At 36.8% G+C, this 22,595-nt stretch overlaps 1 protein-coding gene across 1 annotated transcript; it reads right to left on the bottom strand.

Annotated features, from left to right (window-relative positions):
• Positions 1-391: 391 nt before the first annotated feature.
• On the bottom strand, positions 392-21,907 carry ATP6V0D2 (ATPase H+ transporting V0 subunit d2). The gene is made up of 8 exons (XM_032128664.1): positions 21,342-21,907; positions 14,389-14,560; positions 12,415-12,593; positions 9,646-9,725; positions 7,716-7,793; positions 4,300-4,476; positions 2,842-2,919; positions 392-2,319 (listed from the first exon to the last, which is right to left on the bottom strand). The coding sequence occupies exons 1-8, from the start codon at positions 21,469-21,471 to the stop codon at positions 2,158-2,160; spliced, it is 1,056 nt and encodes a 351-aa protein (XP_031984555.1). The 5' UTR covers positions 21,472-21,907; the 3' UTR covers positions 392-2,157.
• Between the last annotated feature and the right edge of the window lie 688 nt (positions 21,908-22,595).

The raw sequence follows: 22,595 nt of genomic DNA, 5'->3' as shown, positions 1-22,595 counted from the left end.
AGACATTTGTTTTGAAAAAAGCATCAATCAAAACTGGTGCTGTCCTTTCCATAGTCTAAAGACCAGTTATGCTGACAACACAGGCATGAAAGCTTCAATTCCTGCTCACTTCTTTCTGAGCTAACAGTATCCAGACTGCAGCAACAGCAGCTGCGTATCTTCTCTGGCACAGAATGATTTAGGGTGGAGAGCAGATTCTTTCCCCTCCAAATCACTTCAGAAAATTCTTGGCAGAAAGTCAGCTCATTTGTTTTGTTCGAGTAGGGAGGCCTGATTTATCAGTACAGAAAAAGTATTCATGCACTGTGCTGAATTGTATTAATTAAGTTTCTGTGTCCCAGACCAGTTGACTTTGTTATTCTTCTGCTCCCAACATTTTTTAATGCAATTATACAATTTCATGTAATTTTAATGCAAATAAAGAAAAATCTACAAATCTACAAATTTAGGGCAATGTTTTCTATTGCTTTCTCCATTGCAGTTTGTGAAATAGTTTGTGATACAATTTGTGATATAGGAAAGCATTGATCACAGGTTAGACTGAAAAATGCAGATTAAGAAATCCAAGTTAATAAAAGTTTCAAGGAGGAAACTACACATGCCAAAATGAAGGTGCAATCCACAAATCTTCAGTTTCTATATTTTGTTTCTTTTTATTTTATTCTGAATTGCTTGGTCTGCTAAAGATACATCTATATCTTATATATGAGTTGTATTCTTTGCTTATACACTTATAAATTTTTAGTCAATTTTTCTAAATTCCTCCCAAATTATTTCTAAACTAAATTGTGAAACTATTTTTAAAGTAATAATATAAGGTTGTCTGGTTTTCACAATAAAGCAAAATACTAAAATCTTCTCAATTCTGCATTAAATGAGTATAGCATGTTCTGGGATATGGCCCTTGGGTGTTATTTGCAGTTCAAGAAGTGTGGTTTTATAAAAAAACCACAAGGTTTCTTACTTTTTATGTCTGAATGCATGTGCACATTTCCATATTATAGAGAGAGCTGTATTATATCTCTGTTTTTAAAACCATGATGCCTGAATATTTTCCACAATTCTGAGGTGTTGACATCAGATATATTTTATTTTTTTGTCTACTCAGCAGGAAATGGATTGTATTTCTGTATCATATTTACTGGAGGAACACTCAGCTAAACAGTGAGATTTGCTGTTGTGCAGCCTGAGACTGAGAAGTCATGCAGAAAATAAAGGTATGGCCAGTTTGAACGATAAAAGGGCAAATTCTTGGAATAGAGTAGGAAGGCAAAATGTTGATAAGGCTTTCAAAATCCTTCCTTTTTCTTCAGCAGAATTAATCTTGTCCTGCTACAATCTGGCTTCAACTGTTCCCTCTATTTTTAGTTACTGATCCTAGCCAGGTCCTCAAATAGCTCAGAGCTGGTGTTGTTTGTGTCTGATGTATAACTGATACAGACTTGGTTGGCATTTTCATTCATGTTTCATAATCATCCCTAGTATGTACATAAAGACAATTCTTTGGTGTGCTGGGAGGGGGCATTTGTATTGCTGTGGGCTAGATCAGGCCCCCATTGTTTGACACCTCATTCGACCATAGAGGAAGAAAAAACATTTTAGTGACGCTGAAGTTACTTATTTACATTTAGTTGCAGAGAGGAGTCACAGTTAAGTTCAGGAAGCTCCCCCTTCAGATTTGTTAAGGGAAATCTCAGAATTTCCCTTTTATTTGTGTATTAAGTCCTTCATACAATCTGTATGCTGTGAGAAAGACCCTGTGAGACAGAAGTAGTGGTTTAATTGGCCCTTTGAAAAAAACATTAATTAAAAAAAAAGCCATTAAAGAGCTTTTCAAATGTCATTGATACAAATCGTGCTTCCACAAAAGAGAAAAAAAATATATGTAAGACCTTGCAGGAGGTTTTTATTGATCAATTAAATTAAAATAGGCACAGTGGGGAACAAATCTACCAACAAAACTGGGAGTAAATACATTAGTGTTTCCTTATGAAGTACCCGTATCTCTAATTGCATTACTTTTTTTCCTACACTGATGTATGTAAGGAGGCTCATTAATACAATTAAAAATATCTGATAAGAGTTAATTTTTGAAATAAGATATTTCTTCTTTTCTATGAAATGATGCATCTTTTCAAGCATTATAGATTCTCAGATTTAGAAAATTGGAATGTAGTTGTTAATTTTGGTTCTGTGTCTCTGAGAAATGCATTCAGCAATCCATACAATATTCCTGCATTCTTGTTCCTTTAACTTCACATAGGCATAAAATACTCCAAAGTGAAACTGGTTGTTGAATGCAAGCACATTCAGCTTTACCTGTAGAAAAGATGAAACGAATGTTATGATAAAATATCAAGGAAGGCGAATGGGATTTTTATATGGTAGCTTTTATGATCAAGATTTCTTGGAGCTTTGCAACCATGACTATATTTAGCAGTCTCTTGAGTATCAATGTAATTGAAATGTCATCTGTGGATTAATTTTGGTAATAGACTACAGCAATATTGCAGGAAATAAAGGACAGTGGTGAAATACCTTCTCTAGTAGACTACTCAAAAGAAATTTCATTAAGTGGTGTTCATGAGATGGCTTTTGGATAGGCTATCAGGATTGACAGTTCTATAAAGAGTCATCAGAAGAATGTTATAGGATTAATTTTACTTTAAAAGGTAAATCCTTCTATTTTGATTCAGCCAAATGTTGACAGCCATAGAAAATCCATGTTCTTGAATACAAAGCAGTACAGTAGAACCAAAAGCCTGGTACCTCATTCTTGTTTTAATTATTATTCCATGGGAGTAACATTCATTTTTATATTTTAAGGTTAGAAGCTTTTACCTCATGTTCAAAAAATGCATCTTCCAGTGTCTTTTCTCCAGTGCCACTCCCTACACCTTCAAACACAGCCTTGTATTCCTAAAAGCATAGACAACCACTCCATGTAAATAAGGTGCATTTGCATTCTGTGCAGCACAGACACGTTACATTACTTTGTAAATGAATCTACGTTAAGTAATCTGTCTGTATAGAAGATCTCATGTATAGATTACAATTCTACATAAATCAAAAGTTAAAAGCATACAGTCAGCAAAAGAAAGAAAAATCACATTTATTCTTGTATTTCTTATCATCATTTCCAACAATTTAAAGTAATTTACTGAAGGCACTAAAAGACACTTATTGTAGAATGACACGTGACCTTTCACTCCTTTGGACAGAGAGCACTGAACTTCTTGTACAAATAGTATCCATCAGAGCCAGAGCTCTAAATGGAGCCAAAACACTGAACTCTGATCCTCACATGGCTGCTCCTTTTATTTCCAGTAGTCAGCTGGATTTGCTTTACCTGCATTAATATTGTACTCAAAACCTTTATTCTGATTTTTCATCCTGGAATATCCTGTGCGGATATATTTGACTTGATTTCTTAGGTGTTACGTTTCTGTGTAATTTCCTTCTCTGTGTGTTTGGTTTGTTTTTCCCTTAAAGCAGGAGTGTGGTATAGGTCTACTGCAATGGTTCCCAAATTCATCTAAATAACCCACCATCTCATGAATAGTCTTGCTCCATACCCCACTGACATGGTAACTCATGATTAAAATGTTCTGTTTACGTACAGCTCCAGCTTTGTGAGGGTTTTTTGTGGTGAAAGCAATAGACCAGACAACATTTTGTTTTGTGTGCCTACTTAGAGATAACTTAAATATTACAGATAGACAGAGTACAACAGTTAATTCATAGATCAAGTGTTGCAGATTAACTAATCTTTAATAACAGCACTGTTTGCATCAATCTTAATATTTTCATCTACTTCTTTGAATCAATTAGTGATTTAGAGAAAACTTTTCAGAAGGGAATTTTTTGGTATACTGGCAATAAATCAGGTTTGCACTAATCTGTGACACGAATTGTTTGGTCAGCTCAGTTAAAAATGATGTATGGCTATGCTCCAAAATCTTGGAGGCAGCAGCAATGAAGTGAAACTCAGTTTGGGGAGGGTTAATGGAGTAGGAAGATTTTTATTTACTAGGATGTGATTTGGTCTTACTTTAGCATCCTCATAAGAGGAACTTTGTACTGTACTAATGTAATAATGTCTTATCTTAATCTTATGTCTTCATATCAAAGGTCTTTGATCCCATACACATTTTTATGGGAACTTTAGTACCTCTGATGATTTTTTCCTCTCTCAAAAATTCTTTAACTTACTTGTTTACTCTTCAAAATTTTGGTGATGTCAGGAGATGTTAAATATTTGTATTTTGGTTTTTTGTTTTAATAAATTAGTTTACGTACTGCATAGTATTCTGCAACACACTTCACTTGCTCGTAGTCATCTGCATTGGCCAACAGGTGTAAGCCTTCTGGATAAAGTTTTCCACAGGTTGGATACAGCTTCTCTCGGTCATCTTTACTCAGTTCAGTGCCAAATGAATTAATGGTGATGATAAAGGCTCGTCTGTCTGCCTCAAACTTAGCATACAAAACAAAGAGGTGTTATTAGACATCTCATTCTAAATTAGGGTGGGCATATTTTGGGGTTTTTTAGTAAGTCAAACTATGGAAATTTAATTAAAAAAAAAAAAAGCCGACTTGAGAGCACTGGAAACATACCTTGTTTTGAAATTGTAAATTCTTCTTTGCAACTATGCCTTAAATTTTAACTAGAAAATCAAGCAAGGTTTTGCAACCACAGCTTTTATTCTGTGATTTTTGTACTAAAAATATCATTTCTGCTGCTTCCTCATTTCCCCGCTTAGTTACCCAGATGCTGACAACAAAAAAATCCTCACACCCTCACGTGTAAGATTATGAAATAATAATCTTATAAATAATGATAATGAAGGAAAGGAACAAGAATCAATAGTACTGCTCTGGGGTAGCTCAAAGTGCTGTTGATAGTAAAGGTTGAATGAAAATCCTAAACAAAATAATTTCTCAATGCACATCTTTAAAATGATATTTCAATAAGGAGGAGGGGGCCGTTTACTTTCCAAGTTAAAGTTTTAAGTGTTTCAAATAACAGTTACTTTTTAATACATAGAATCAAAGGCTATATTTCTTTTGTCGGCTTTAGATGCCTGTAATATCTGAAGTATTTTCACTGCAGCAGCAGACTGAAAGGCAATCCAATGTCTAGATCTCAGGTTCTTATTTTGTGCAAGGCAAAATTTCACTTACCATTCTTACAGTATGAATTAAAAATGCAATAGTAAATAAAAGTAATCTTTTCTTCTGTCTTGAGATCTAAATTGATTATGGTTTTAATTCTTTCCTTTATTACTTTCTTTCATGTTTTAGAACAGCAGAGGCCTTGCTATTTGCAGGGATTATGCAGGAGAAATCTTCCAAGTAAAGTATATACAGTATATGCACATTTTAGGCAGCTTACAAAATTTCTTGTACTGTGAATATTTGAGCTATTTTAAGCAGAGAGGTACTCTTTTCAGTTGAATAATAAGGCTGCATTTGCAACACAAATCTGCCACTTTAGCCATTAAACACATATTCACATCTACGCCTGTGTACTGGAACACACAATGACAGGAACCCACCACCCGCTGGCACCGACTTCGAAGTAAGGAAAAGGAGTAAACAATAAAGAAGTAATGAGAAGAAAATAAGTGTGCTTGAAAAGATTTCTAGCTAATGAGTAACAGGGCCAAATTTCACTTCCCTTATTAATAAAAATAGGCATATTAGACCTACTGAAACCACTTTAGAAGGACAAATGCTTTCTTTTTTTAACTTCTTAAAGTCATGTAGAATCTAGCTGTTAGATGTGTCATATTTTGTTGGTAAAAAACATGTTAGAGGCAACAGCAACTAATGGTAGCAGATGGGGGTTCTGCTTCTGGTGTCTTCCAGTCTGAGAGAATTTGCAGGATCGTTCCCATCCAGGCAGACCTCTCAATTCATCAAATTACTGGCACATGAGGTTTTCTGTAGAGAGTAAGGCCATGAGGCAGTTACTTGGTGACTTACTCCATCTCATTGCTGCAGGCAGAGGTCAAGTCAGAGGATGACCATTACCTAAGTGCATAAGTTTCCATGTGGGAGACTGCTAGTTCAGAATTTAGCATGGGGCCATGGTAACAGACACAGCTCTATCTGCAGTGCAGTGCAGTCCTGCAGTTTCTTGCCAGATTCAGGGCTAAACATGCAGCATGTGTTGTCCATGGAGGAAGAGAGATCGTCAGTATTCTTAATATGGAAGTTTGGCACCATGTGCAGTGGTCAAGGAGTTGGGGAGCTAAATACCTCAGCCTCATTCTGATAGGGTCAGGTTGGTAGTCTTACATATAAGATTACAAAATAAATAGCGAGTATTCTTTTGAATAATTAAACTTTGGGGGTTTTTTTTAAATCCAACCATTAGCAGTCTGCTCTATGTGTCTCTTCAGATTAACAAAATGCTATAGAAGAAAATATTCTATAGAAAAGTTTATCCTCCTGGCTGATTGACATTAGATAGGGATTTTAAAGAATTTTATGATAGGCTAAATTTTTACCACTGATATAAAGGGAGTTTTAAAACATGCTTAAACTAATGTTAGTAAGTAATCTGCTCTCAGCATGAATTTCTATTTAAAAATGAACTTTCTGAAAAGTCTGAATCAACTGTGGAAAATGCCTTTATGTCTGCCAACCAATCTTTTGATTTTTACTTTTAAGAAAAGTCAAAATACTTAATTTCTATTCAATTTAACTTGATTAGAAGTATTTTTTTTAGATCATAAATTGAAACATTGTGACCTGCTTAATTAAAATAGGAAATTGTAATCCTTTTTAGGACGCTGTTTTGTAAAATGTAATTCAGACCCATTCTTCCTTCAGGGATAAGCTCCCAGGGTTATTATCTCTCTTCTAAATGCAAACTTTCAGTGTGGTGTCATCAAACCTCAGTGAATTTTTTTTGGTTTCCAGGGAGTAAAATTGCTTATCCAGAAAAAAGACTCCTGGAAGCAAATGGGTGGTCTGGCTCTCAACCTCTGCAAAGAATTGTGATAGATCATGTGAGGAAAAAAAAAGGGGGGGACCTGAATGCTGAGAATTCAAGTTTAGAAATTTCTGCATCTTTTATTAGAATAACAGAGACAAAAATATCATGTATGTTTTGGGAGGAGGAGATTAGGAACTTTGTATGTCAAGGAAAAAATAAATATTAAACTTTTCTGAGTCGAGACAAAAATATAATGCAGAATGTTGGACTGTTTTTATATGACACTAATTCCAAAGGTCACTCAACCCTAACCTCAACCACTAATTTTAATAGGAGAGTAAACAAACATAATATTGCCATGAAGCTTGAAGATTATTGATTAGTAAATAGGCAGTAATGCCAGGCTTTAGCTGTCCCAAAATCAATAATCAACATTTTTGGGTTTTCTACATAATGGCGAGAAATGCTAAAGGGCAACAGTTTGAGATTAGCAAACTATTTACTCTGTTCTGCTCTCTGTTACAGAAAAATATTAACTGAGACTGACTCCTCCCTAGTAATGGTCTAGCTGCTTCTCTAGTCAAAAGGCAAAAGTCATCCTTGAATACACTATTCATTACATCTTAGAAAAACAGGTATTTTTAGAGGAGAAGCAAACATTTGACAGATTGCTTTGCAAATGGAGAGAGATTCAACAGGAAAAGCAAAGTGAGATAATTATGACAACGTTGTGGAGTTCTTTAATGTATAAAGACTGAATGTTTCTTACCTCAAGAATAGGTCTCATTATTTCTGCTGTAGTACCACCTTGTTTTTCACAAAACTTATAAAATGCCTCAAGGTAAGACTACATGAAAGAAGAGAAATATTTTAAATGCTGCTTAAGACCTGGACTAGGATTGCACAAAGCCATGAACTTCATTTTTAAATACTTCCATTAACTTTGATAATTCCACCTATGAATTTAAATTTAGGTATGTGCTTAATTACTTAGTTCAAATGGAAGTTGAAATATTCAGCTGCAAATGTCTGGTTACTACAATTTGAGTTCAAATATTTTCAAAAATTGTAATAGGACAAATATTATGTTTTACTTGTGCTCTAAAGAAGGAACCTTTTGAGCTCCACTGAGCTTCCACTGCATAATAAGCAGATGGCTGGAGGAAACTCTTCATTTATAGTGTGTGGAGGAGGGGATTTGGGCATATGCCACGGCTGTTGGGCCAGCAGTATGAGGATACACAAACTAATCCCTGCTGCTCTACCTAAACCCTGGATTAGGACAGAACAGCAGACAAAGCTTCTGTAATACTGGTCTGCAGAGCCCTCTGGTCTGTTAAGGATTCTGGCATCTGCACCTATTTGAAAATACCTGTGCAGGAAAAACACTAAATATCTCAGAGATGCTGCTCCCCCTGACTCTCCATCCCCCAAAATAGTGTTTTAGGGAATATTTATGTTAAAATGCATTTGCTACAACTTCACACAATCTTGTTAGGAGCTGTCACTAATTACACAATTAAGTGAATTTTAAGTAGACATCTCAAGGGGGATCTACTGCATAGAATTATGCATTAGGTTCTGTACAGTGCTATCTGATAATGGAGCAGAAACAATTGGTCACATTGACAGCTGAAGCAAAGGAGAAAATTTATATTAATAATTTAATAGTGTTTGCAGAATGGTCCCCTTAATAGATGAGCAAAAAGGAAAAAAAAATAGATTTAAGAAGTGTTAATATATGATCATCCACACAGGATATAAGAATCAAATATGTATGTTACCAAATTGGAAGAAGTATCTACTATAGTGGTACTGTAAAAGAATTATAATACATGAAGAAATTAAAATACTTGGGTATAATTGATGTTGTATTGAATGAAAGAATTAGTAAAAGTTTTAAGAATTAAAAATTGGCATGGGAATTTATAAATATAATTTATAAGACAAACAGAGGAGTTTTTTCTTTCCCCCTAGTGCAATCAGATCACTGTAAAAATACTTCCTGCAGTCTGGGGTGCCCACTGTGAAAGAAAGATAATAAAGATTTTGGGGATAATGTGCCAGGAGGAGCTGTTAATGGATTGGAGTATGTATAGCCTTTAAAGAGACCATCATAAGAGTAGAGATCTGTTTGCTAATATTTGTAAAGAAGATGCAAGGCACATGTTAGATGCGTATCCTTGCAGCATTGTGCTGTAACAATGCTAAAATTATTTAGAAATGAAGAAAATTATACAAAATCCTTAAGTAAAAATTATGTTAGCTAGACTCAGAACGATTAGACCCTTTCAAATCACACCTTCCTTATATGCATAAAGATAAATGTTAGCCAAAAGCCTGTCTAGACTCACTTAGGACCTAAGAGTTCTGTGGCATTTGGTGGATAACTGAGTTATTCATAAACAAATCTGGATCTGGATATTAGCCTGACATCTAGAGCATTTTCATGAATGAGATATTAAATAAGAATTTGGATGCAGACCTAAAATTTGAAAACTCCCCAAAGAGTGGAGTAGAAATGAAAGCAGCTGGGTTTCATTCCTGGACTTGAAATCTACCAGATGACCTCAGACAGCTTGCTTTACCTCACCATACTTCTGTTTCCCCATCCATAAAACAGGGTTAATGATACTGACCTGCTTTGCTGAGACACTTTGATAAACCCCAAATATTATCATTATGTTGCAAAAACTTGCCTTGTACAGTTTGTTGCGCATTATTTCAATGTTCATTTCATCCAGGTCATTTTCAGACAGGCAGTCTTGAAAGAAAGCAGCTGAAAGTAGAGTTTATAATATAGCAGTATAAATCTGCATGCTGGTAATATGCATCTCCTGTCTATTGCTCACCAGTGTGTGAACAAGGATCCGAGGGTTCTGTTGTACAAGAGAGGGTGATATAACAGAGAGGAAGAAAAATCCACTTGATTTCCCTTATCCTCCTATCCCCTCCTTTTTAATGAGACTCTGCAGTGGGGGGAATCAATCAGTGCTGTAGCCAGAGTCCATATCTCCAGAGAAAATCAGATAGGAATGCTAATGAAAGCCCTAATCTTCTCTGAAGTGTATCGTTTGGTTATTATGGCGATTTTCTAGTGAGTGAAAAATAATTTTTGTCTGAAATCATGCAGGTATTCTGCAATTGTTAAGGAGAACCCTCTTTCCTATTTTCCCTTTTCTTCTTTGCATATATATTGTGGGAAAGGCAACAGGTTGCAGCTGATAAAGGGCACATGCTTTGACCTTGGCCATCTGTGCTTACGGGTCCTCTGCAGAGCTGACTAAAGAGCAAGCTTTTGAGCAGGGAGGCAGTGGATGAGTTTCACTTGTGCAGCTGGACCATTTAAAAATATGATATTCATAATAACGTGTGCCTCTCGCTGTTCCTGAGCTATCCCAGTGGGGCAGAGCAGTACTATATGACAGAGTGTTGTCTCAAGCAGTGGCAATGGAAGACAGTATTTACAGAGAGGATGTGAGTCTGGCCATGTTTTGTGGTCTCATCCCTTCCTACTCTTCCAGCATCCAGATTTTAAATGAAGACTATCACAAAGTGTAGCTCTGAGAGTTCCCTTCAATTTCTCCTTATAGATCTATTGCCCATAAATTTGTCCCATGACTTTAAAAAACTGATACATCTCTCTTCTTTTACAAAATAGTTTAGCAAAAAAAATTCCAGAAATTTACTACCAGCTATGTGAAAACAGTGGTTTAGTTTACCTTTTAAAATTAGTTTTCTGCTGGGATTTGGTCTTCTGAAGGATTTAGTAGGTTCATAACTCACTGTGGACAAACCACTGCCCTCAGGACTCTGTAAACCATGTCCATATCTCTCATTGGCTTTGTCCACTCTGAACTGCATTCTGGACTTTTTAGCCTGTCTACACATGGCAGCACTGTTCATTTTAGCTGTCCTGCTCTGTCCCTTCTCTGATTTCACTCTACAGTTGTGCTAGTGCCCAGGCACTGGTGGGAGTGTGCTGCTCTGTGAGGGAAAGCCAGGAGTGTGCCATGCTGAACACAGCCAGCTCCAGCTGGGACCCACCACAGGGCACAGCCAAGCCCCTCAGTGGAGCAGATGTATCTGAAGAGGGCCTACCTGAAAACCAGATTGGGACTTTTTATCGGGGCATGTAATGATCGGACAAGGGATAATGGCTTTAAACTGAGAGAGGATAAGTTTAGATTAGATATTAGGAAGAAATTCTTTACCGTGAAAATGCTAAGACACTAGAACAGGTTGCCCAAGGAAGCTCTGGATGCCCCATCCCTGGAATTGTCCAAGGCCCTCTTGGATGGGGCTCTGAGCAACCTGGTCTAGTGGAAGGTGTCCTTGCCCATGGCAGGAGGGTTGGAACTAGATGATCTTTCAGCTCACTTCTTACCCAAACTATTCTATGATTTTATGGCTCTAAACTCCCCCTGCTCCTTGTGACACACAATCCCTCTCCAGAGGGATGCAGTGTTACCTGTGGGGATAACAGGGGGCAGAGAAGAGGAGCCTGGCATGAAGGAGCGGCAAAGGCTGGAGGAAAGGTATTTTCCCCAAGTGTCTAAATGTTTCATTATTTTCTGCTTGTTTCCTTATATCTGGATCAGTAATTAATTATGTCATACATTAATCAGTAATAAATCAAGTTAATTTCCCCCCAAATTTAGTCTGGTTTGCCTGCAACAGTACTTTGTGGGTGATCTCAACCCACAATCTCTTTTTTCTACCTTTTTTCTCACCCTCATTGTGCTGAGAGTAAGGAGTGAGCAAGTGGCTGGGTGGGAAATTTTTTCTGTCTGGGGCCAACCTACCACACCTCCTAGAGAAGCAGAACCCAAAACCTCTCACAGTACTAAAGATGAGAGCACTTAATGGTTTAATATACATTCAAATCCATCCAGTTCCATCTTATTCTCAGTGCCCTTCACAGCCTATTAGGTTTTGTTTGTGTTGGCTGCTGCACCACATTGAGCAGAGTTTAATCTTAATTTCATAATGTGACATTCCCAAACTTTACCCTGTTTTACTTTTAGATTTAGTTCTTCAAAATAGGACTTTTATTTATATTTGAACCATGCCCAAATTTCAAGAGGGAATCTAGGTTCTACCATGACATCTAGTATGTATTAGTAGCTTTCTGCTTGATCCTTAGTGAAGACATATTTTTGAATAAAGATGTAGGTGTTGAAATAAAAATCTAGATGCTTTAAATCAGTGACTACTTTGGATATAAAAGATATACATTATAGTTCTTGAGTAGCATGTTTTCTCTGTGTCTAGCACCCAAGGTGGATATAGAAGCTGTTAATATATGTTAATAGAATGTGTCCTGAACACCATTTTGGAAGTGCTTGATCCACAGTTCAAGTTTTGTGTTACCAAAATACAGCATATCCAGTGGGAAACATGCTGCTCTTAGTCATACAGCATTAGTAGTTTTGAGAAGAAGATAAGAAATAATTTAGTGTTTTTACCTAATGGTGTGTCAACCAAAATTGCATTGAAGAGCTCAGTGGGATTTGAGGCAATGCTGACTGCTTCCATTTGCTCAAAGCTTCCCAATGGATGGCACTTGGGAACAAGTTCAGCTATGGGTCGTTCATGTAATGTGCCAGTTATTAAAAGAATTACATTGTCAATCATATAGCTGTATCTGTATTGGAAAGAAAAAGTAAAAATAAATTATTTTTATAATCAACTTTCAGTTGAAAAAATATAACCCCCAAATTTTTGAAAATTAACCATAATACCAAAGTATTATCAGAATGTATGTTCATTCTATATCAATAATTCATTAAATATCAACAGAAGCTTTTAAATAGCAAGTAGATAACACAGAATTAGTTTTAAACCATATGACGGATTCTGAAAATGGACACTTTTAAAGAAGGTGGTGCTGACATATGACTGTAATAAGCATAACAGCTGAGAGATGTAGATTCACTATAATAAGTGACAATGAGTCGTAGCCAAAGCTGAGCTAGCAACTTTTCTAGTTTGGGATTTTCTTATTTCATATATACCATCTGGACAGAGAAGTACATGGGAATCTCAGCACTAAAACTGCAGAGTTCATGCAGATGGTCCAACCTCGGGGTTTTCTTCTCACTCAGCTTTAAACAACCTCCCATGAGGGAACTAAGAACAGGCTCTTATAGATTTCTTTATTACTAAAAGTTTTGCTTCGTACTAGTTCACTGTCAAAGAGGCTGATAAGAGTCTTACCAGTGACTTGGAAATGGGAACACTATTCCCTTGAATGCCAGTCTTCAGCTTGCATTTTTGACTAAGAACACAGCTAGAAACATACAGGGATTAATATGTTCTCACCCAACATTTGTGAAGAGGGGTGGAGGATCTGGTGGAATGTAGTTCAATGATTTGTGTGAAATATGTTTCATTAGTGTATCCATTATTTAGAAAAACAACAGTGTGCAAAGGTTGTGCATACATATGTGTACATTCACGTCAATGAGTGTGAGAAAAGAGCTGCCATAACTTTCATGTTTTCATTTTTATTTCCTGAAACAAAATGTAAACATTGTATGAATACAGGTCCTATTAATATATTAACCTAAATAAAAGTGGTCAGCTACATATGACCAGAAAAAAAAAAATATACTTTCTTTTTTACTGTTATAATAAAAATACTCCTTGAAAGTTAGTTGAACAGTTAATTGTTCTTGTTAAAATATATTAAAAGGATAAGATCAAGGGGAGTAAATAGTTAGATAAAATATCCTGCTGGTATTTTGCTAATCCATGTTGTTATACTGCTATAAAGCAAATTCCTGTTCTTGAAGTTGTTTAAACCATTGATTTGCAAGTTTCATCTATTTGTGATGGTATTGAGATCAGAGCTTTCTCTTCATCTGGCATCAAACAGCAGCTGAACTTTCAAAGACAGCTACTTGGATCTAAATATCTTGCAATATGCCACAGAAAGTTCTCCTAGTTTTTATTTATTTGGTTCAAATAATATAAAAAGTATGGTAGGTGTAGGATGTGTTGTCTTTCCCCCTTTAAAAAAAGGTCTACAACCTGCCACATGCCTAGGAATTAAATCACTTCTGTGTACATCATGAAACTGTTAATCTTGCATGAGTCACACTCCCCCCCCCCCAAAATGTCAGTTTTTCAAGTTCTCTGACTTAAATAGTGTTTAAAGATTTTAACCATTTTTCTCAATCTCTACCACTTCTTCTGTCACTGTTCACATAAAAGAATCTGCTTCTGCTCTTTAAAATAATTAGTGGCAAAGACAACAGGTCTTCACATACACATACAGTTTCAGAACTTATATTAGCAAATAAAGTATGCAAATGTAGCAGTATCAAAGTAATTTTTCTGGTTTTAAAACTTAATAGAATTTCCAATATGTTGCATTGGCATTATTTTAACTGCTTTTTTTACCTCTGTGTGGTAAGCTATGTAGTAATATTACTTACGTGACAAAATTCAGAAAAGTGGCAAGTGGTTCAAAAGCATGGTTTCTAAAGTAATGAAATTCTGTGAGTAGTTTTGCTTTCAGTTTATCATCAATGGTGGAAATAGTGAGAGGGCCAGTTTCATTAGCCAAGAAGTTGCCATAGTCTGTAGTCTGTAGATGTAACTTCAGATCTGGAATTAAATTCAGGAAAGATCATGAGAATAGACTGTCATATTGTCTGCAAACCGAATTTTAAAAAAAGTTAATTTCTAATATATTTTTCTATTAAGCAACTGATCATACTCTGTTGAAAAATTTTTGCGTAGATCTAATATAGTATAAATGCAAAATTTATGCAAATTTGTACTGCCTTCTACCAGTAAGATTTACTGCATGCTGTAGGAAAGAACAAATAATTTATGCCATTTTCAGAGTGTTACTTACTACTGTCTCTAGTGCCTTCCCCATCAGGTTTGTTCAATGTTTCAATTTCACTGATTTGCACCATTATAACATATCAGTTGTTTTGTCTGCTGCACTCCCATGGACTCTTTTCATCAATAGGAATCATCCTTTAACTTTTTTAAGACCTTATATATTTCTATGAAATATTTAAATCTCAGGTAGGATTATAATCTTCTGTTATCAGGCTGTCTGAAGAGAGCACATATTGCCTGGCACACATTCTGGACTCCAAATGGATTCTGTAGTGGAGCACTTGAAAGGGTAGAGTTATATTCTCCTAACATTTCTGGTTTGGCTTTCTCTGATTTATGGCTGCTACTAGCAAATCCTTAGAAGCTGTTCCAGAAACTTGGGTCATTGTGACATTTTCTGTTTGAGCTCTCAACCCTGGTGACTGGGGAAAATGAGTTGTTTAGACCACAAAGTTAAATGAAACTTTCATGGTATCAAAGAATTCATATGATAAATTTTCTCATTTTTTAGCATGAGACAAAAGCAAGCATTTGAGTCAGTTCAAACTGCTGTTCAAAGCAGTTTAACGTTTTCTTTTAGAAAAGCTCATGCTGCAATGCATAATTATGTTCAAATGCTGTATTAAAACTGTTGTAAATTATAGATTGGGATACTCTTATATCATTTGGGCATTCATAATAATTAGATTTCTATATGAAATATGAAGTGAGGGTTAGGGAAAAGAACAGCAACGCTCCCACTGACGGAAATGAGGGTGTACCTGTAAGGAAGTAAATTTGCAGTCAGCAAGGTAAGAATTTTCAGTACAGTTGCTACTTTTGCCTATTTCTCAATGTGTATCCTTACTTAATATGCAATAAGGTTGCCTACACTGGGAATTAAAGCAAAATAACTAGTATACTGTGAATTCGGACTCCTACGTTTAGCACTGTAGCTTACTGAGATAAGCTTCATAATCTTCTATGCAAGTTGGCTGCCACTCAAGGTTGCTCATGGTCCTGTCCAAACTGGTCATGAATATTTCTAATCTCTCTGGGCAACCTCTTACAGTGTTTCACCACTCTTCTTTTAAAAGATTTCTTTCTTGTATTTAGTCTGAATCTATTCTCTTGTAGTTTAAAACCATTACTATTTGTCCTATCGCTACAGGCCCTATTAAAAAGTTTGTCTCTATCTTTCTTGTAAGCCCCCCTCAGGTACAGAAAGTTGGCAATAAAGTCTTCCCAGAGCTTTCTCCAGGCTCAACAGTCCCAACTCTCTCATCTTTTCTTCATAGGAGAGATGCTCCAGCCTTCTGATCATCTTTGTGGCCCTACTCTGGACTTGCTCCAACAGGTCCATGTCCTTCCTGAGCTGGGGACCCCAGAGCTGGACACAGTACTCCAGGTGGGGTCTCATGAGGGTAGAGTAGAGGGGGAAAACCATTTCCCTCCCTTGCTTTAGATACAGCCCAGGATATGGTTGGTTTTCTGGGCTGTGAGCACACATTGTCAACTCATGTCTGACTTTTCACCCAAGAGTAGTAGATATCCAAGTCATTTTCCACAGGTCTGCTCTCAATTCCTTCATGCCCCAACCTGTATTGATACCAGAGATTTCCCAACCCAGGTGCAAGACCTTACACTTGGCCTTGTTGAACCTCATGAGATTCCCGTGGGCTCACTTCTCCAGCTTTGCAGGGTCCCTCTAAATGACATCCCATCCCTCAGTTGTGTCAACTGCACCACTCAGCTTGGTGTCACCTGCAAACTTGTTGATGGTGCACTTGATCCCACTGCCTGTGTCGCTGATGAACATACTAAACAGTACTGGTCCCAATAAAGACCCTCGTCACTGAGCTCTGTCTGGACTTTGAAGCATTGCCCACTACTCTGGATGCAACCACTCAGCCAGTTCCTTATCCACCAAATATAGTCTGTTCATCACATCCATATCAAATCACATAACACACTTAGAAAAAGTCATAGTTTCAGTACATACTTCCATATAGGAAGTAGAGAAAGAGAATACAAATACAAAAAAAAGAAACACAATAGAAGAAAGAGGGAAAGGTAAGCAAGATTAAGACATAAATAAATGCAGAATTATACCCAGAAATTAGTCTAATTATGTAAAACCAAGTTTTTAAAACATCACTAATATTTTGATTTCACACCTACATTTCCTGTGAAAACTGTTCATTCTTACTTTTCTCCTTTTTGTTGCAAAGAGTGTAAAAATACTTGGCATATGGTGAGATTAGATAATACTACTTTATTAGATGCAGAGCTGAATTCCAACTTTCCTCAATTCCTTTTCAGATGAACCCCAGATATCTACCTTTAGTCACATTCTGTAAATGCCTTTCAAACACAGTAGTCTTCAGGGGTTAACTACCTAAAGCAGACTGTAGCACCCAAATATCAGCCCAATTATTCACCATTCTGAAGTGTTCTTAACATCATGATAAGATGAACAGAAATAAAAACCTGCTGATCTAGAGTAGTTTCAGAAGACTTTGTTATTCTTCCTCAGTTCTCCGATTGATTGAGTGGCATCATAAACCATGCCTTAATATAAGGCATGAAAAATATTATCTGTAAGACATTAAATATCCTTACCCATCTCCCAAAAGCTAAGGAAGAAATGTTAAACCCAGGAATGTTGGGTTTATAACCCTGTCAGTTACACAGCCTGCTTTATAGATGTATTTCTTTAACTGAATTAATAAATGTCAGCATGCATACTGTATGTATAAAAAATATTCAACCCTACCTCATGGTCTTGGCCAAAATAATCATCCGCAAGATCCAATACCATATAATATCAATCAGGAATGTCATAATCAGAGTTCACATCAAGACAGAGTTCAGTGCAGCTCAGAGACTGATCTGGTGGTCCTAAATTACAGTCCTTTCATTGCTGCTGGTATAAATACAGCCTGGGAACTATCGCAGTCAGACCCTTGCACTAGTGACGTGACTTGGTGACTCAGCAGGAGTAGATGGCTGAGCATCACAGGTGCCTCAGACATTCCTGTTCGCCAAAACTTTTTATTGATTGTAGCTGCCCCTTTTTTCAGGGTCTCTTGGAGACCTACACAAGACTCTGGACTTTGTCCTAAAGATCCCTAGGAAAGAAAATCCTGTATTTCAGCTGTCATCCATCCATTTTATTTGTCATCTGTCTGCATTGTGTATTTCCTCATAAAATTACATGCAGGAAAACAACTTACAGGAAAAGTATTACCTTAAATAATGAGTTTACTCACAATTGAACGACAAAGAAACACAATTAACTAAAGTATGACTAAAATGAATTAATGCACAGAGGGAGAGTAAGATGAATGCAGTTAAAATGGAAATGATCCTTATCAGAAAGAAGGAAAGAGTATTGTGAGAATTTGAACAAAGTGTTAACCTGTTTTTTGGCATCAAGTTCATGGTAACTTATCTGACTCCTGACTTTGATAGCCAAATAACCAACTAGCCACAGTTTTCACTCAGTTAACATTGTTATTTCAGCCACCATGTGCTGGCAGGCCCTGGCTCTGGCAAGCTAAGTAAACTTATTTCAGTGATTTTGTTGGGAGCAGAGTTGTGATGCTTGTCCTTCTGTGACCTAGCCTCCTTTCTACAGAGCAGAAGTCTTTCTATCACACAAAAAGCAAGAGAAGAACAAAGCACTGCATTTAAACACCTCCACACCCCCACACCCCCACATTCTACTTCAAAAACTGTCAGCAAGGTTGCTCTGGGAACATCATTCCCTTGAAATAGATGATGCTATAGGGCCAAACTAGAAAAATGCAGCCCATGAGGTAGCTGCATGGGAATCACAGTAGTTCAACCAAGCCCAAAAGGATTTCTAAATGAAGCTGAAAACTTCTTCTCCAGTCTGCATGGCCCTGAATTGAGAGGACACAGCGGTATCATTAGTCTGTTAGAAGTCTTCTTTCTTCTTTCCGTCTTGCTTTTACGCTTGCTCTGTGATTATCAAGCAGATGTAAAGCACTAATCTACAGCTCTTCTTGTGGTTCTTCAGTGCTGACATTATGGTTTCCTCTCTAGAGATACCAAAACCACTTTGAAATTAAAAGATCTTTTTTGTTTCTATTTATGGGTTACTTTGAGCGGTTTTGATTTTTGTTTTCTACTTGTTTGTTTTAGCATATTTATAGTGTTTTTAACTTAGGCCATTTTTTGTGGTGTGGTGCTAAGCCACAGAATGCAGAATAGGGTAAATTTATTACCTTTTAATGTGAAGACATGATGGCACTACTGAACAAGCATCATAGTACTACAGCACAAATACACTTGCTGAATATTTCAAATTGAAACAGAAGACAATGTATGAAATTTACTTTAGAGGTAGGGGTCTGTGGGTTTGGTGCACTGTACACTCATGGCGCAGGTTCAGTATTACAGCGTCCTACATGTGCAGAGAGATAAGTGTGTTAACATCATGTAGAAACCCAATATGTCTCATATTTTCATTATGAAGAATACGTTTGGTAGGTAGATGGTGGGAATCTGTTAGCTGTCTATAATAAGTAGAAAAATGTTACAATGGTGGAAGAGATGTAGCTGAATAGCAAAAAAGGGGAAGTGATAGTGGGTAGTAGAGATGTGCTTGTAGGAGGGATGATGAAGGCTGCTGCTTCTATTGATGAAATAATTTGCATTCCAAAATTGAATGAACACCGGAAAAAAAAAAGTTTCAAAAATAAAACTAATTGTTCTTCCTATTGTAAATTTTAATTTGAAGTGGTTTTTATCTCTCTATTATTACCTGATCATCTGCTGCATGCTCTTAAAAATATTGAAGGTTTATATATCTCAGAAATATTTGAAAACTACTTCATGGTGTTAAATAACTTTCTTGTAGCATGACTTATAATTTAGAGCTTTTTCACTATTCTAAACTTAACATGAGCAAGTATTTTTTTGTGAAGGGTGCAAATAATCCTTTTGGCTTGTATGTTTTTAACTCTGTATACTTTCTTCTTATTCAGAGTAACTGGGATTTTTTTTCCTTCATGGAGCTTTGGATGACATCATTTATTGAGCTCATCTGCAGGGAGAAGTGAAGTGACAACAAAGTTTAATTATTCTACCATTCTGTCCTTTGTGTCTTTTATAGATATTTGAAGCTGTTACCTTTTTCTGAAGTCTGTATACTAATGCAGCAGGACTTTTTCACTTCACAATTAAATACAACATCAAGAGTTTCTGTAGACTCTTTAAGTTACATAGATCACAACTGCTGGAACAAATAAGATAAAGAAACTGTAGATTTTGTCCAGCTGACATAAGGGATAGATTTCAGTTCTCAGACTGATTGTATACATATGTTCTGTGTGTCTAAACTGCCACTGTATTAAATGGAGAGCTGATACAGCTCTCCAGGTTATCAGCAGAAGTAGACACATGCAATTGGTCAGTAGAACAGCGTCTAGATTTCATTGACTGCATTGATAATCTCTTCTTTGACTGTAAGAGGAACTTCATGCTGTGGACTGGTAAATATCTACCTGCATTTCTTTAAATGTAGTTGTTTTAATCTGAGAGTTGAATGGCAAGCGATCTTCCCAGACTTATGTTATTATTTATATTAATAGTTTAGACAGCCTCAAAACTGTTGGATATGAGAATGATCATTCTTCACTTTTTCTTACCCCAAACCAATTACTGCATGCACAAATCAACCAAAGCTTAAAATAGAGTGAGGTTATTCATTCTCCTTCTTCCTTTTCCAAATTGATTTAATAGACTGCACATTATAGAAATTGAGTGTACAATCATAACTTTCATTTTGCAGTCAGGGAAATGAACTTTATGTTCCTTTAGAAAGGTGATTACTTTCTGTTGCATTTTTTTCCTGCCAAGTGTCTAAAGGTACGTCATATGATTCTTTGGTACAAGTCTGTCTTCATCAGGCTGTGACCAGTCTTGGCCACAGAAAGCTGTTTTGGAAACTACTGTGTGCTCTCTTTATTACTGTGGCAAAGTCACCTTGAAAAGAGCTTTTCTTTTTTTTTTCTACTTCCCTAAGTTTTATCTTTGTGGAGTCTAGTTTTCTGTTCCTGGTAAGATGAATATCCACTATTGCCCTAAAACTCATGAAGTAACCAATTGCTAAAATTATGTATTTTATAGAGAAACTCAGAGCCAAATGGTAAGCTTTTAATAAGATTTTGGAAACTTTTTGTACAGCTGAAATGGTATGAAACTTCCACACCTGAACTGTTCTATAGCATTGTTAAAATCTGGGAGAAGGTTGCCAGTCTCCATAAGAACTCTGTGGATGAGATTTCTAAACCTTATGAGTAAACCAAAAGTCCCATCCTCTCTATTGCTTTGCAAATCACAGCCTGCACGCAAATCACAGTCTATGGAAAACTATTAACTTAAATATGAGCAAGATTCTTCAAAGGACATGTAGGTTATCTCTGGGTTTAAGATAAGCTCTCAATACTTCAGTCTTTTACCTTCCCTTCTTCAGATGCCTAAGCAACAATGTTTCTTCCTAAATAAAATAAACCAGCAGACTTACCTTCTAGTGTCTCACACTGTGCTAGATTGACATAGTCCGCACTTGTCAAGATCCCAGCTTTGAACCCTCGGACCAGACCCTCCAAGTAGCCATGGTCCACATTGAAGTAAAACTCTGAGTATCCTGGCATGGAGAAAAAGATATTTGATCACTCTTCTGGGTTCTTGATGGCACTGAATATCTGCCACCAACTTTTTTTCTCCTCTTTGGAAGGAGTGACAAATAGTCACGGAATTCCTGCCAGCCTATGATTGTGTTTTACCAACTGGTTTCTTCCTGTTTCTTGCTCCTACTGTAGTTCCAGTACAGTTGATGCTTACACAACAGCCAGCCAGTAAATCCAACTCCCTCCTGTCAAAGCCAGAAAATGAACCTATTATTGTTGAAAGAGAAGCCAAAAAGGAAGTACAGGATTTAACCCCTGCTTGCAAGGATGCTCTGCACTGCTTGGAGAATGAGAAAACACATTAACAGCTTGATAAAACTTTCACATTTCTTAACTGTATTATAAACAGGAAGTTATCTGAGAATGCCTATAGAGAAACTATTTCTGCAGTAAAACAGTGGGTTGTGGCAGAACATAGCCTATTCAAGGAGCTTAGGTGGTTTGGTAGTGTCTCTGTATTACCTTCTTTTTTTTAATGTTTTTGCTTGCTGAAAATGTTTTGCTGCTCATCTCTATCACTAAATATGTATAGGAATTATAAGAGCTTTCTAATAATTACTGTGAACATTAGACAATGTGCAAAGGTGAAAGGTTTTTGAATGGTTTGACTTTCATTGTCCTTGAAAGCCAGTATTCAAAACTTGCCTCCACACCACAGTCTGTCCCAGTGTGCCACTCATACCTAGACACACACACTCGTTTTTGAGAGCTTTGAACATGTTTGGTGTATTATGTTGGCTGAAGACATGCACCATGCCTTCTCTACTGACCCTTGTGAAGAAATGTGGCTGCAGCAAGAGTTGTGAGTTGGCAGCCAGTGGGACATGGCTGTGACTATGAGACCTTCTCCCCTGTCCTGGGAGGGGAGAAACTCATGAGACCTTGGTACTCACCAGATGATTCCTGTCTATACCACGCTGCTCCTGGCATGGCAAGGCTTTGAATGCCACACAATGAGACACAGGATGCCAGCATGTTTGCTGCCAAAACAGCCACCCCCTACCTCCTCTGGGGAGGTCACTAGCTGGCTGGTTTCTTGGCTGACTGGCCAGGAGCCTTCAATGGGCAAGAAGTGGCCACAAGCCACT

Source organism: Corvus moneduloides, chromosome 1 (genome assembly GCF_009650955.1).
Source record: "Corvus moneduloides isolate bCorMon1 chromosome 1, bCorMon1.pri, whole genome shotgun sequence".
Classification (NCBI taxonomy): domain Eukaryota; kingdom Metazoa; phylum Chordata; class Aves; order Passeriformes; family Corvidae; genus Corvus; species Corvus moneduloides.
This window is presented reverse-complemented; position numbering and strand designations above follow the sequence as displayed.